The sequence below is a fragment of the Acromyrmex echinatior genome, chromosome 8 (genome assembly GCF_024713525.1).
Source record: "Acromyrmex echinatior isolate Ae372 chromosome 8, ASM2471352v2, whole genome shotgun sequence".
Lineage (NCBI taxonomy): Eukaryota > Metazoa > Arthropoda > Insecta > Hymenoptera > Formicidae > Acromyrmex > Acromyrmex echinatior.
In genome coordinates, this window is record NC_141859.1 from 10856647 (window position 1) to 10871956 (window position 15310).

The window sequence follows — 15310 nt, forward strand, 5'->3', positions numbered from 1 at the left end:
ATCGATTTTTAATTTAAGACAAATAATATCTTAAGATGTTTTGTGTTTTTAATTTATGACAATTTAAAATTGAACTTAAGACAGTTTTAAACAGCCGAAGAGCCGCCATAGTCATTCTTACATTAAAAAAAAAAAAACTAACAATTATGTAGTTAAAAATGTAGTTAAATACAAATTTGAAAATGATTCGTGTTAAACTATTCGTTAAAGTTAGTGTTCAAGCTAATATTTGTCTAAATAAGCACGTTTAATTTTTTAGATTCATAAAAGAGTATGTGCATAAGATTTTTTATACATTATAAAAGATCTTTTTGCATTCTTCTTGCCCTTTTTGCATTCATCTTTATTCTCTTTCAATACTCGAATACTTTTTTATCTCGTTTTAAAAACAGATACGTTGAGAATTTCAAACGTGAACAAATTTAATAATATAAGAAACAGACAAACGCTCGGAAAAGTGATCGATGGAAAGATAAACGAGTTTTATTTTTTTTTTATATTTAAGTCCTTTATACTAAAAGCTACGTTTACACCGAGAGACATATACGCGATCCGACCTATAATGACCCAAAACCATTAGGTCTAAGCACCAACCATTTACAGTATTTACACCGTAAGCGGTGAAGTATTCTACGAACATTTTATAAAACAATTATGTAGAACGCTCAAGCTTGTTGCTAAAATATCAAAATTTTTTTTTCTCATTATGCTTGAATGTCCTATATAATTATTTCGATAGCCTAACAAAATTATTTTCAGATCTGTATCTAATTAAATCTTCAGTTATTTCAACAAAATCGTTCTTTTCGTGTATTTATTAACAAAATATACTCTTCGGATATACCTATTTACACTAATATTTTACACTCAATCAGTAGAACGCTTTGGAACATCTTAAGAGTTCTGGTACTTTGAGAAAAAGCTGGGAGTCTATCAGCTAAAGAAATTCTCAAAATGGGAATGCTTCGTGAATGTAGAGGAAGGAAAACGCTGAGGATAAAGTTAGGCCGTTTATCCTATCAATCGTATAGAAGCCTTTTGGTGAAATTGGTATCGTCGCTTTCCCTACTTTTATCGCCCCGGCGAAATTTCTGTCTACCGTTCGTACACGACGTGAGACTATCGTGTGACTCTTCCTTTAATCCCGATGCAGGTAGAAATTCCCCGGGAGGCTGCGCCGACCCTCCCCAGAGAAATGTCTTGCCTCCCCGATGTCTCACCCTACGACTCTTCTTCTTAGAAGAAGGTACCATTGTACCCTTTTCAGCGTTGTTCTATCCGAAGTTTCCTCCCTTTCCTTCTGCCACTTTTACCCCTCTTTCTTTCCGTCGTTGTCCCAAGTCGTCCATTCGTTTCTTGGTTTCTTGCCTCCCGCCCTTCCCCCGTTCGTTCATACTACCCCTTTTCTCACCGTGCTATCTTTAAGTTAGCCTTCTCGTCACAGACAGCAGATTTTCCTCATTTTCCTTTTCAATCTCACGGAGGATGCGATTTTCTTCCTCATTTCCACTTCGACAATATATCGAGCGCCGACGAGCAGACGAAGTAGAGAAGGCAAAAGCGACAGTTTCCAGAACTTTATATCGATAGTATTGCTGAGAAACGAACGAATGAACGAGCGAAACGAGAAAGGATGCGTCAATCCATCAATTAGTTGTTAGCATCAGCGCGTCATTAGGGGACACGATTCGCTCTAACGATTTTGAAACTGATTAGATCGTCGTCTAAGCATCGTTAACTGCGAAAACATGATGCGCTTAGAATCTGTTTCTTCGAAGTTTATTCACGCTTCGAATTCATTCACAATTATATTGTTATGGAAGAATTTGAAAAACTTACCGCATCATTTTCAGCGGAAAAAAAATCTAGAGACCTTGTCTAGTAGAAAACATTTTTCTTTTAATAACTTTGAAAACATTTTTAAAATAGTGTTGTTTATAACTTTTAATAAAACAACTTTTTACGCGTATCGTTTTTTCATAAAATATCTAAAGATTACGTATATACAAAATTTTATATCAATATATATACCTTGTTACACAAATTTTTTTATACAATAAAATAACTCTTCAATTGACAGTAAACATTTTTCCGAAAGTTTCTTTTTCTGTGCGCAAAGGTACTATAATCCCTTAAAAAAAAAATTCAATTATTTGACTTACCTCCAACACGTGCTCCGCTTGATTCTCACGATCGAGCTTCCTACCACTGGTGCTGATAAGACCTGTAATACGAAGATAATGCAGAGATTAAGTAGACCATTCAATGATTAATAAATAATGGGATCGAACGGCGTTTCGTGCTGCGGCAGGACAGTAAAACGGTGGCACTTTGCGCGAGACCCTCCCTCGATAAAATCCCGCGGGTGGAGGACGAGGGAAGCGGTACAACCCTCGAATTGCGGGCGAACGGAAGGCCCTCCATTTACCGAGACAAAGATCGGTCCGATGGAACGAGCCCGACGAAATTATAGCGTTCAGATTTTGCTGTGCGCCGAGTACTCCCCGTCTCTTTCAACGGTACCGCCGCGATATCGAGCTTCATTTTACGTCCCACGGAATCCCTTTCATCATGGGCACGAACTCCGCTCGGAAACTCGATTGAGCAAAAATTTGCGGACGCGAAGTAACTGACGAAGGGAGAAATTCTTCTGGTGCACTACTCTGCGGAAAAGTTCCAAGAGAAGACGGCAGTTCGAGCGCTAGACTTCCCAATTTTGACAAAATACTGTTTGTAAAATAATTAACCCTTTCATAACATGATGGGTTAGTTATCTCTTCAGTTTTTAGGAAATTTCAATTCTGGCTTTTTGTTAAACGGAAAAAATCTCTGGCTAACTGTCCTAAATTTTGATAACGTTTTTTTTTTTTTGAGACATGCCTCATAAGCATACAATATTTCTAAATGTTATACAAATATTATTTATATTATTTATTTAGGAAAAGACAATTAATATTAAATTAATATTGTATTATAATTAAAATATATTAGAGATATAAAGAGATGTTTTTGATAAGCACAAGGGTGATACACAGAAGTTTACCTAGCAAAGGTAAGTCTCGCGCAAAAAACCTTCACGAGACGCAAAGCGTGACGCTTCGACAAAGCGACATCGCCAAACAAAAAAAAAAAAGAAGCCCTTTAGCGTACAGCCACGTTGTATAAAGCCAGAGTGATCTTTTTTTTATTAGTCTTACGGCTTCCGATGACGGCAGTGTCACTGACGGCCCAGATTTTATATTACACCGCGAGCTCTGCTAATCGAGTTACGAGGAAGCCGTTGTCGTTCCGCTCGGAGCTCCGATCCGCCACGCCGACGAGGCGGTGCCGAAGAACTCGTAATTCTCGCTTTGCAGCCCCCGTTATGATTAGTGTGGCGTGAATCCGAACTCGTGCAACTGATACGGTACCGGGCATCGTCATTAAAACAAACTAGTTCACGTTTTCGTCGGCTAACGCCGATCGCGTGTCAAACGCGTTGCGTTATATCGGGCCGCTTGAACCACGGTGGAACGAAAGCGCCGAAACAATTCACGGAAGAGTATGAGATCTTCAAATCTAATTTCCGTTGCTCTAATCGAGTTCGCGCCATTTCGAGGCTCGATTAATTGCACCTTTTTCCCGTAGATTTCGTCGACAATTTCAAACGTGGCGGCGTTCGGCACGTTCTTTTTATCACGAAATGGGAAGTAGGAGGAAAAAAGGGGGATTGATAGAAAAGGCGTACGGAAGGCGAGCGGAAGCGCGGCGATGGACAGGAAAAAAAAGGGGAATTGCGGGAAATGCCGTTCGATCGAGCCGCGAACGCGAATGCGAATGTACAGAACTCTGGGGCTGTAGAACGCATTTAAATAATTGCTTTTCGTTTTCGTTCCTCACCCTCTGGGCCGTATCTACCCTCGGCCTGATAGGAATGCACGCCCACGCTCACGCGCGTGTCGGCAGCGGGAAATTCGTTATTGGAAATCAAGGACTGCAGTTAGGTAAAATTATTTACGATATTATCGGCGATACGAATTTCGCCGATCGCGACGCGACGTCGCAAAATATGAATTCTCTATCCGGGATAACGACGAATTTATTTTCTGCCGCGCGTAAGTCCCAATGGACATCGCGAGGACGGTTTTCTCCCTTCAAGTACCGGGCGGAACGCTCGACGGAGTAATATTTTATGATGATAGTGAAAAATGCTTCCGGGTTAACGGCGCCGGAGCAACGAGAAGGCCGCTTAAAGGCCGCTCATCTCTCGCTGGGAGAAAGTTTTATCGGGATTATTCCCTTATGACGAGCTAAGATTATCTGTCTTTCACGAGCGGTGCGGCGAGCGTTTTATGAAATTTGCCTGCAGGGGTCTCGGCGCCTGTATTAAGACAATCGCGAGTTTCACGGCGTGAATGAAAAACTTAAAGGGTTGAAGAACTGGGAGTTTTTCCCCTAACAAGTCGAGTTCTCTCGATGATATTTTCAATCACGCGGTAGTATTCCATTAGTATAAAAATAACGTGTATAATATTTTTATCAAAATGAGAGAAAAAAAAAAGACACTTTAATATTTCGATAAAGTTCCGCCATTTTCGTTGCCGTTATTAAAAGCGGCGGATACATCAATCGAATTGATATGAATTGCGACCGTTTATAGTAATAACATCGCTGGCAATCAGCGACGTACATCCACAGAATAAAATCTCATATTTCTCCACTTTTCGCGTAATTAATGAAATTAGTCGGGCATACTTGCAACGCCCAGGGTCGGTTTAACAAAAAGCCAGGGATTTCTAAAAGCTACCCGTCCCGTGCCGCTAGTGCTTAACGGGGGGTCTAATTAATACCTACGTTTTACGTTCTACTATTTAGCCACCCCAACGCGAGGGAACATTTTTGCGTGGTGGCACATTACGCGCCGAAAGCGCGACTTAACCGGGCGATTAGTCCGACTAGATACGAGATCGTGTGCCGTTCGTTTGTGCAAGCTCGTTCCCGCGAGCGAGGTCGCATTACTCGACCAAGATCTATCTAATCTAATTTCGTACTGTCGTATAATACGCCGTTGTTCTCTCTATCGTCGCATCTTAGCTATAAACTGGGGAACTGCCGCGTGCGAATACGCCGGTTAGCGCCTGAGATATATGCATGTCCGATGAGCATATTTCGGGTGTTACCTTTCATCCGAAATTCCATTAAGGAAAATATACAGTAAGTTCAAAAAGTACTCGTGCAGGAAAAATGTCTTTTGAAAAAATTTTTATTTTATATATATATATATATAAAAGTAAACATTAATTAACAATTTAACGAAGAATAAATAGCTAATGATGAATAAAATAGATTATATATTTTTCAAAATTATTTATGTTAAAAATAAAAAGATATAAATTAAAATATACTATTTCAATAAAATGAACGAAAATGCAAATTGGATTATTGCACAAAAAGTATTTGTATAATATAATCGAGAATTTAATTTCTAAGATCATAAACATGGTTTTCGCACAAAGTTTCTTTACTTATATTAAGCTAGAATACTTATTGTGAATAAATTGTGAATTTTATGTTTTCTTGTTCATTTTCTGTAAACAAGATTTTTTTAAATAAAAATCTCTCCAGCATTGTTAAGTTTATAATACCAAATTATATTTAAGTTATTTTTAACCATTTTTATAGGTATACCCATTGTTTCTACTTAATACGACGTTAATTTAATTAAAACAATAATGGAATTAAACAATTTCATTCAAGAAGATGTATTAAATTTGATTCAAATTAGTTTATTATTTACTGAACGCACACAATATACCTATAGACGTCATTTATTTTGAAATTAATCACAGAAATGGATTGATTTATATTTTAATATACATGGGAGATTAAAATATCAAAATATTGTTTAAGGAATTAGATTGCTTCTTTCAATATCTAACAGTACGAATATCATTTTAAATTATTCAAATACATAGAAGATACGCTGCATTCGTAATTGAAATGGTCGGAAAAACATTAAATATATTTTGAAATGAAGCATTTGTTTTATTTACTCATTAAGAAGTACGTGCTTATTACTTTTTTCAACGTAACACACGACTCTCTTCCGCGAGTAACTTTCTTATACTTTTATCTCTGTGTGCACGCACTGACTTAGGTATACATATAGTCTTAGGTATACATATAGTCGTAAAATAACACACCGGTATCGCCTTGCGCTACATAATAATGTTAATGAGGGCGGAGAGGCGACACAGTGTAATCGTAAAGCACGTACATGCTATATACCGTGACGCGTTATTTCAACGTGCATTCTAGAGTGCATGATGGAGTAGCCTTTTTGCCGAGCCTGGACTTTTCCATCGCCTTTACCTGCAACGCGCGTCCCGGTAGATTAAAAAAACTCACTCGGTCTCCTTGCTTGTTATCGGGCGTTCGTGAAAATTAATCGAGAGACCGCGGCGGCCGATGATTGATGCCCGTGGAATGTGTGCATGCGGATGCGAAAGAGGCGTCCGCACGTAGCAAAAGCGAGGTGATGCATTAATCGAGTGATCCGATGATTTAATTGCGGAAACAAGTTCCCGGTCGCGACTCTTTTCGAAAAAAAAAGATGGTACGCTTTTACGATGAAGACCCTTTAATATGGACCCGTGAAATAATGTTAGCTCGCGCAGCACCTCGTTTCAGTAAAAACGACGATTGTTCATTTTTCTCGATATTGTCGACTTAAAATGAATTTAGAGATAGTCCAAAGTACAAATAAGAATTCGAAATAAAAAAGTAAACGAAATAGTAAAAAGACAATGAATTGAGAAGTATGCACAATGAAATTAATTGGAAATTGAATATGTCAATGTTATGTATAATAAAAGAACATAAATATAGAATAGGTGGTCAATATAAAATTTGTATAAGAATTAAATAAGTCCAGAGATTTTATATTTTTTAATTAATGGATCTTCAAAATATTAATAAAAGCCTAAAATTTTGTTCCTATATTTATTACATGCCCAGAAAAAAATTAATATATTTATATACAATAAACGGTTTGAAGATAAGACATTTTTTCGTTTCTTGAAAATATTAGCTTTTCGGACTTTTTGCGAAAAAAGTCATATAAATTCACTTCATATAAATTTACTAATTAAGTTGGATCGTGTAAAATAAATTTTAAACAGAGTTTGTGAGACTTGAGTTTTACACTTGCTGTGCAAAGAGTATCACGTATCCAATAGTTTCTTTGAACTTATACAGTGACTCCGAGCCATCATAACACCGTCATTAGTAAAAACCGCAATTTCTTTCGTTGCCTCGGCTTTCGTTATACGCGGGATTCTCCACGGAACGTAATAACGCGAAGTAAATAGAGATCTGCGGCGTATTTGCCGCAGAGAAACTAGTAGGCGATACATTGCGCTCTCTGTGGAGATAAACGCGGCAGTGGCGTAAATGTCCGTTTTATCCCGCTTTAGTCCAACTAATCGCGTTGCAACCGGGCAACCCGATGTAACCGGTGGTTCTGTCTATCGCAAAAATCGAGCGACATCGCTAAACGGCAACGCGCCACGTTGGTAATAAATAATAATCCCATCGCGCGCGAAGGCGAACGGCAATAAAATCGACGATACCTCTTCTTCGGGGTGGCGGAAACCAATTTAGCCGGTATTACACGGAATTTGGAAGCCGTCCGCCCGTCCGTCCGTTGTATTACATTGCAGTAATTGCTGTTGGTGGAGTAGCATTGCTGTCGGGCTAAAACTGGGACAGAGCGCTGATAGTTCCGATGTACAACATTGGACTCGTGTACTCGCAATGATATCTATCTGTACTTTTCTCTTTGACAATGTATTCCAATTCAGAATATCAAACAAGGAATAATACTTCATCCCATCAGACAGTGTGCTCGCTATTACTAAAAAGATCGTGAAACATCCGATTCAATCTCGTAATGGACATTATTGTCCAATCGCTGATGCAATCTTTTCATCTCCGTGATGTAATCCAAGATAATATAAAAAAAAACGGATTTGTTAGAGAGAGAAACAGCGTGGACAAACAGCATGGTAGAATTCTTTTTATTTATTTGATAACTCGATGAGTTGCGCGACTATTCTTACGAGAATAAAATCATATAAGTGAACGACTATCAATTCGAGCGTCTATATTTCATACAAAATATTCGATAATCAAGCGCCGAAGTAGAGCATTTGATCCCACAATCACTGTACAATAGTTAGCAGTGTGTACGGAAAATTAATTAAAATCAAATATTCTTTACTTAATACAAACAAATAAAATAATTATAAACGATCAAATTATTAACCGATATTATATGTAATATATGTAATATAGAGCTCACGCTTTTAAATCCATAGCTTACACATATACAGATCTATCAGTGTCATTGATTTTGACTATTCAGGTATTTTTATAGGCTTACAATTTACCACACCATTATTGGCATCATAGACGGTATTTTAAAGATAAAAAATGTCCAGTAGACATTGACAATAAGAGGATTAAATTGTAAAAATACTGTTATTAACATGATATTAACAAATTCATTAACAGATAATTTACTTCAAGAGACAAAGAACCAGTGGACATTAACAATAAATAAAATAAAATTATTGTTTATCTTCTGAATGTTTTGTCTTCTGCACAACCAGTAAGCAGTAGCGCAACTATTCAGATTCCAATCACATTATTTTAAGATCTAAATAGTAATTAGGTCAAAAGCGTGAAAACAGAATATATAAAGCTTATAAAAGTTATTAGGAATAAGAATGTATAATCCTGTTTAATGAATGAATATATTAACATTTAATTATTCCATAAGAATGAAATTGCAGCAAAGAATGTGATACCTCATATTTCTTCTTGATTTATTATAATCAATAATATTATTCTTTTCCAATATCTAATCACTTAACTTCCTCAATTTTTGTTAAAAGAATGAAATAACCTGCATCTAACAATTAAAATCTGTTATTAATAATAAATAAATTTTTCACTATTATTATCTGTTATAATAAATGTAATATCTAAATGCACATAAAAAGTATAATACAATAAAAAATCGAGAGACAAAGGAAAGAAATCGATTTTTGAAATTGTTTTTATCTGTATATAAATAAATAAAGTATATCAAAGATAGAAATAATTACTGTAATGTGAATGTATTTTGACTTTCCGAGATCAAGCTTTAATAACCATATAAAAATAAAATTCGTGCTCTATAAATCTGAATCAGTGGATAGTCACTAATTACCCAGTGACATACTTGACACTTATAATCAGTGAAGTTCAAAAAGGAAAAGCATTAATATAACTAAAATACTAATATTTGCATGTTAATTTTAATCTTCCAATACCATATTCATTGAATTTAAGCACTAAAAAAAGGTTAATTAGATCACATAATAAAGATTAGCGCTAGGTCAAGGATCTCACATTTAATTCTCACTGATTACCAGTGACATACTTGGCACTGATATCAGTGATTATCCACTGATTCAGATTTAGAGAGTGTGCTACTTGATCAATGATAACATTGATTAACCCGATGACATTTATAGCCGATTGATTGGTTATAACCAAATATTTCCGTTTGATATATGGTGAAGAACAACCGCAATACCACATATGTCGGGCCATGTTTTAAGGTTCGGTCAATCGACCGTTCGCTCCATTTTCTCCTCGCATGTGAAATGACAAAAGGTCGCCACCCGCGGGTGAGCCGGGTCAAGTTTTGCGCAATCTCGAACATTAAAAGTTTCGCGGACGGATAGCACGCGAAACGAATTGGCCAGCTGACGGAGGGGAAGTTTCCGGGGATTGGTTGACGGTGATGAATACAAATCAAACGTCGGCCGACTTCTTCCATTGTGAACCATCTCCTCGGTATAACCGACTTTCATTTTGCATACTAATACCAATCGCAAACAACTTTCGAAGAATACGAGATTTCCGTTGTTTGTAAGGATACGCCTGGTTGAGTGCCAGGAATCGGTAAAGAACCAGCATCATTTCGAGAACTTTCGGATTTCGACAGATGAAAATAATACCCGTTTCAATAAACCAGCAACCTCATCGCTTTAAAATTCTTATCGTATATTTTTAACTTTAAGTGGCGCTCCATCCGCGAAGTCCCTGGCGTGCGAAAATATAAAGTTCTTGTTTGCCGCGCATTACGTATTTTCCGTTCCACATCCGTTCTCATGTATTATTTTGTCGCGCTAAACAACGTAACGTTATTCTCTTACGTTATTTACGAAGGTTTCGAAGTCAAAAGCATGACGATGTCCCAGATCTAACGAGCTTGCAAGATAGGCATTCCCATCGTTTATAATATAATTCTCGAACGTCTCACGCGAGGAGGAAGGCTAAGCGAAACGATAAAGGACTGATGAATATGGACGACGTTCGATCATTCGGATTTGCATGCACGGTCAAGTGAGGTAAGAACAACATATCTTTAAACGCGCTTATATATCGCGGAATCGCGTTATTAAGTCCGAGAGAAGCAAGTCATTAAAATAAAGATAGATCGTGCGCGTCTATCTGTCGGAAACTATATTTTCTCTACGTTTCTACGATACGGAGTCATCGACAGTATATATACCCTCTAAAAGTGAATCAGTGACTTTAGTGTTACACTTATTGTTGTAATCATCAGTGAATATCTATCGTTTTTCAATAATAATACACTGATTCACTTTTCGAGAGTATAGAATCGAGTCAATATTTCATCCTTCGATTTGACTGATAACGAACGAGAATTCGAATGAATTCTCTTTTCACAGAAGCGGCCAATCTCCCGGTTCCACGTAACGGATCTATTAAAACTCTCGTCCAGCAAGATTGAAACTCATTACCGGCTACCGGGTGTGGCTAAAGACGACGCCGTCATTCTGATCCTGCCGCGAGACCGGTCATTTTTGCCGTCGATGCGATACGCGAACTGTACGCTCGGGACTTACCGGTGGTGGAGTTGATGAGAAAATATCCCTCCGGATTGCCGCTGCTGATGGTGAAGACGAATTGCTGGGGCGAGACGTCGTGATCAAAGGCGTGGATCTGCAGGACGCTCACGCTGGCGGGCGAGTTCTCGGGCACGGATGGATAGTAAACTGGCAGCTCGGTCAGCGGCGTGTTATCATTCTCGTCCAGCACTTCGACATAGACCTGTACAAGTGCGGAGAGAGACATTCATTCATCAGCCATTAAATAAATCATCGCGCGTTTGTTAAATTAAATTCGTGACTGGGGAAAAAAGAGAAGAAGTCGCAACTTTGTTTGGAATATCTCGATATCGAATGCAATTGCACTCAGTTTTTTATCTCGTACCTTCGGAGGAGTTAAAAAAAAGAAACTGTAACTTGGATTTCCATAATGATAATTTTAGCAGTTTTCGTTTTATTACTTTTAAATCATTGATTGCCTTTTTGACTTTGTCTTATTTTTATTTTCTTTTATAATCTTTTATTTTAATTATTCACAATTAAGTATAATTATTCATCCACGTTTGTCTTTTTCTTATTTAGGGTGCTTTCCAATTGTTTGACACATCTTGACACAAACGTAGCAAATTAATTCATATATTTTCAGTATTAATAAATAATTTAAATAAAAAGAACGGTCTGGAGGAACAGCTCAGGCTGTTCCTCGTCTTGATGAAGTGGAAGGTTCTGCAAGGTTCACGAAACATTGGCATTCCAAGAATGGATCTGGACATGAAGAAAATCCGCGAAACACATAACTTTATATAGAAAGCATCCGTGGATGCCTCAAGAATATTAAATTTAATTCTTTTAACTCTTTTAATTGTATATTCTTTGTTATCACAATAACCTCATAACCTTGAAAGAATTAAATTATTTGATAACATTGAAAATATGAAAACCGATTTGCATTCAACTGCACTAATTGCCGTAATATCATCGACACAATGCTACACATCCGTACTCAGTTCGAGGATAGTCGGATGTATACCGTGTCATATTTTCATCAGTTTTCATATTTTCAGTGTTAATAAATAATTTAATTCTTTCAAGGTTATGGGATTATTGTGACAACAAAGAATATGTAATTAAAAGAGTTGAATTATTTATTAATACTGAAAATAAATGAATTAATTTGCTACGTTTAAGTTAAGATGTGACAAGCAATTGGAAAGTGTCCTTATTTGTCAATCTTTCTTTGTGGTTTTTTTTGTTCGTTATCTTAATTTATGTCATTTGGCTTTGCAATCAGTGTGAGCGACGCACTTTTAGGGGATGAAACACTCCTTTGATAAAAAGGAGTGTTTCACTCCCTGAATTTTTAAAATGAGTTTCTTTTGGAGCGAATATCATCGAAACTATAAAAAATTAAAATGTTTTCAGTAAATGAATAATTTTAAGAATACTTTGTATAATGATAAAGAATAGTTTTTAATTTCTTATTTTTTAAATAAAAATTATTTATTAAATAAAACAATTTTTTATCATTATTATAAAATATTTTTATATTCATGAAACTTTTATTGAAAACTTTTTTTCCATCTCTTATAATTTTAACAATTATAAATTTGCTTCGAAAGTAATTAATCGATTGTTTATCTGTATAGCAGCGAAGAAGAGTGATGTGCGCGAACGGTGAAACTAATTGTTGAATTGCAATAAAATTAATTTTTTTAATTGTGTTAAAAATAAAGGGAATGGTAAAATGGAAACAGCAATAACCATTTGATTAAATAGCTCGTTAATCGAGAACGATGTTAGTTCCTACTTAGTGTATATCTAAGATTTTTCTAATACTTCTTTTTTTCAACAATCTCTATAATTTACGATCCATTGCTGAAACTTACTTGCAGACTCGAACTCAACGGAACCACTCCGTGATCCTGGGCGTAAACGGTTAACCAGTATCCCCTCTTCGTCTCGACGTCGAGCACCGCCTTGGTCCTGATGTTTCCTGCAACAAGCGGAGAACCGCGCAATTAACTCGGGAATCAGAATGAACATGGCAAACGAACATAAGCTGTTCGACGATAATATCTTGATCATCTATCTTTTAATATTTCGAAATAATTCACTTTATTTCGATCGATTCCGTCCGTGTAATGAAACATATGGCAGGTACGAGCCCGTCAGGCGGCTTTCTCGAAATGGAATCAATAAGAACGTAAAATAATCACCGTATTACGAGACCTTTGCACTCTGGCGTTCGTTATTTCCCCGTAGTCCGTACTCGAAATGAACGGAAGGCGGCCGGTTCGAGTGGAGAAAAAAAGGAGGCGGCGTAGTATTTCTACCTTGTGCGAGGTGGTCGGTAACAAGAGAGCCGACCGGCGGGCACGTCATCGTACTGCTAAATGCGCACGTATACGTGCACTCGGTCGGCGAGTCACCAATCGAGCGAACAGCGCAAAAATCGAACCGCATTCCTGCCGTTAACACATCAGCGGTGCCCGCGACTCGGCTTTTTGCCGGGATTTCGCCGGATGCACCGGTAGTTTCTTGCGCATGGGCCCGGTATTCCGCGTTCTATGCTCCTCGCGGTTTTGTTTAACCATCACTCCGGATTAACGCGAGGAATTAATAGCGATTAAGCAGCGTCGTTCGCGATGACGCGCTCGATTACTTAGCAACGTCGCGCTCCCGTGTTCATTTCGTAGCGACAGAATCAAGAAGCAACGAAGACTACAACTTGCGATTTGTAATGCTGATAATCAACGTCTTCCTTGGTCGGTGCAAAAGTCGAGTCCGGAGTCTTCGCGGTTTCGGTCGTCGTGCAATTAGCGAGACATCGAACCCACCATTTCAAGGTTTCAACGTCGATCGCTAACCGGGATAACGGACTCGATCTTCGAGTCTACCGGAGCATGTAACGAGCGTTAATTAGAAATCGGCGGATTCGTGCGGATCGCCGCCGCGAGTCATAAATATTCTCGAGTCCCGATCGAGCTGGCGCGGCGCGGCGGGAGTTTCACTGCTTCACCCGCTCGTTTCGCTCCGAGTACGACGCTCCACACCCTTGCATCCTGGTTGTGCAAACTAGAGCTTTTCCGTTTTGTTTCGTTTATTATTATTTTTTTTTTTTTTTTTCAAAAGATACACGTAGCACCAAGCCTCGCGTTAAGCATGTGGTTTTGTTACCGCGTTTTTCCTTGCAGCTTCCGTTGCATCGCGTGCGTGCTGGAATCATAGCCGCATTTCTCGTTGCCAGGTTCGCGGTCTGCTTGCAGTTAGCACACATGACACGGAAAAGAGGGAATATATTTTTTTATAGTTTCTCCTTTATGTTGTAATCACACATTCGGATGCATGTGCGGCCGTTTGTACAAATGTTCAACGAGAAGCCTTACCACGCGGGTGAAATACGTATCGCCACGCGTAGTGTAATTAACATCGTCGGAAAAGGATACACTTTTGCGAGCAGCGAAACGAAACGGGCGTTTCGAGTAGCTGAATTTACCGTGGAAATTGTTAAATCTTAATTAACCGCAAATGAACGTTGCTATATAATAGCGCCATGCTGCTATGCTTCATTGCTCCTCCTGTGCTCTCCTACGACGTCGTTATTTCGGCATTATATATGCGGCTCTCCTATTCATTTGACTATGGAAGAAGCAGATGAAGACACGTGCGGTATTTAATAGCAAGCGAGTCGGCAAATGCATTAAATTTAGTACCGTAAACGCGATTTATACAGGATCCTCATATAATGCGAGAATTTAGTAGGAAAACGAGCTGCACTCACTTACGTATGGCAATACGGATCTGTGATTAAAAAAATGAATTTTTCTCGTACACTAATATACTGTAATTCTTAATAAATTTCAATACTATAATTCTTACAAAATAAGATATGTCTGGCATTCCAAGGAATAATCTGCAACGATATGAAATGTAGATTTTTCCGCGACAGCTTGTTTCGGTAAGATCCATGCGAGTAAATATTCATCAAATGTTTAGCCTCTTATGAATAACACAAATGTTACCACAAATTTCTATAAAAATATCTATACTGCTAACAAGTTATTATTATTATGGATCAAGTTGAAGCCAAGGAGACCATGTTAAGTTCTCCATACAAGAACATCCGTATAACTATATAATACGTTACATTACGTTACACCGAAAAAATTGTATTCTCAACTTAAGAGAATTATATACTTTTTATACCTTCTTAACACGTATTCTTAATAAATAAAATATTTTCTTCTTTCTGTTAGTATTTTTAGAATATTCTCTTGAAACTAAGAAGTTACTAACTGTATGACAAGATAGTGAAGTGAGGAAGAGGAGTTAACCGATTTGATGGAGATGTTTATAAGTAAGTT

General features: G+C 37.6%; 1 protein-coding gene and 1 long non-coding RNA gene across 7 annotated transcripts in view; one reads left to right on the plus strand and one right to left on the minus strand.

Annotated features, from left to right (window-relative positions):
* Positions 1–15310, minus strand: part of kug (FAT atypical cadherin kugelei) — a 407027-nt gene that overhangs the window by 43242 nt on the left and 348475 nt on the right. For all 6 annotated transcript variants that reach the window (XM_087408611.1, XM_087408606.1, XM_087408610.1 and 3 more), the window contains exons 4-6: positions 12833–12939; positions 10965–11169; positions 2163–2224 (exon numbers count right to left, since the gene is read on the minus strand). In XM_087408611.1, coding sequence (XP_087264737.1) covers positions 2163–2224; positions 10965–11169; positions 12833–12939 — 374 coding nt within the window. The remainder of the gene's footprint in view (positions 1–2162; positions 2225–10964; positions 11170–12832; positions 12940–15310) is intronic.
* Positions 2231–15160, plus strand: LOC147908752 (uncharacterized). The gene is made up of 2 exons (XR_015545903.1): positions 2231–3983; positions 12839–15160. It is a non-coding gene; the product is annotated as an uncharacterized LOC147908752 (long non-coding RNA).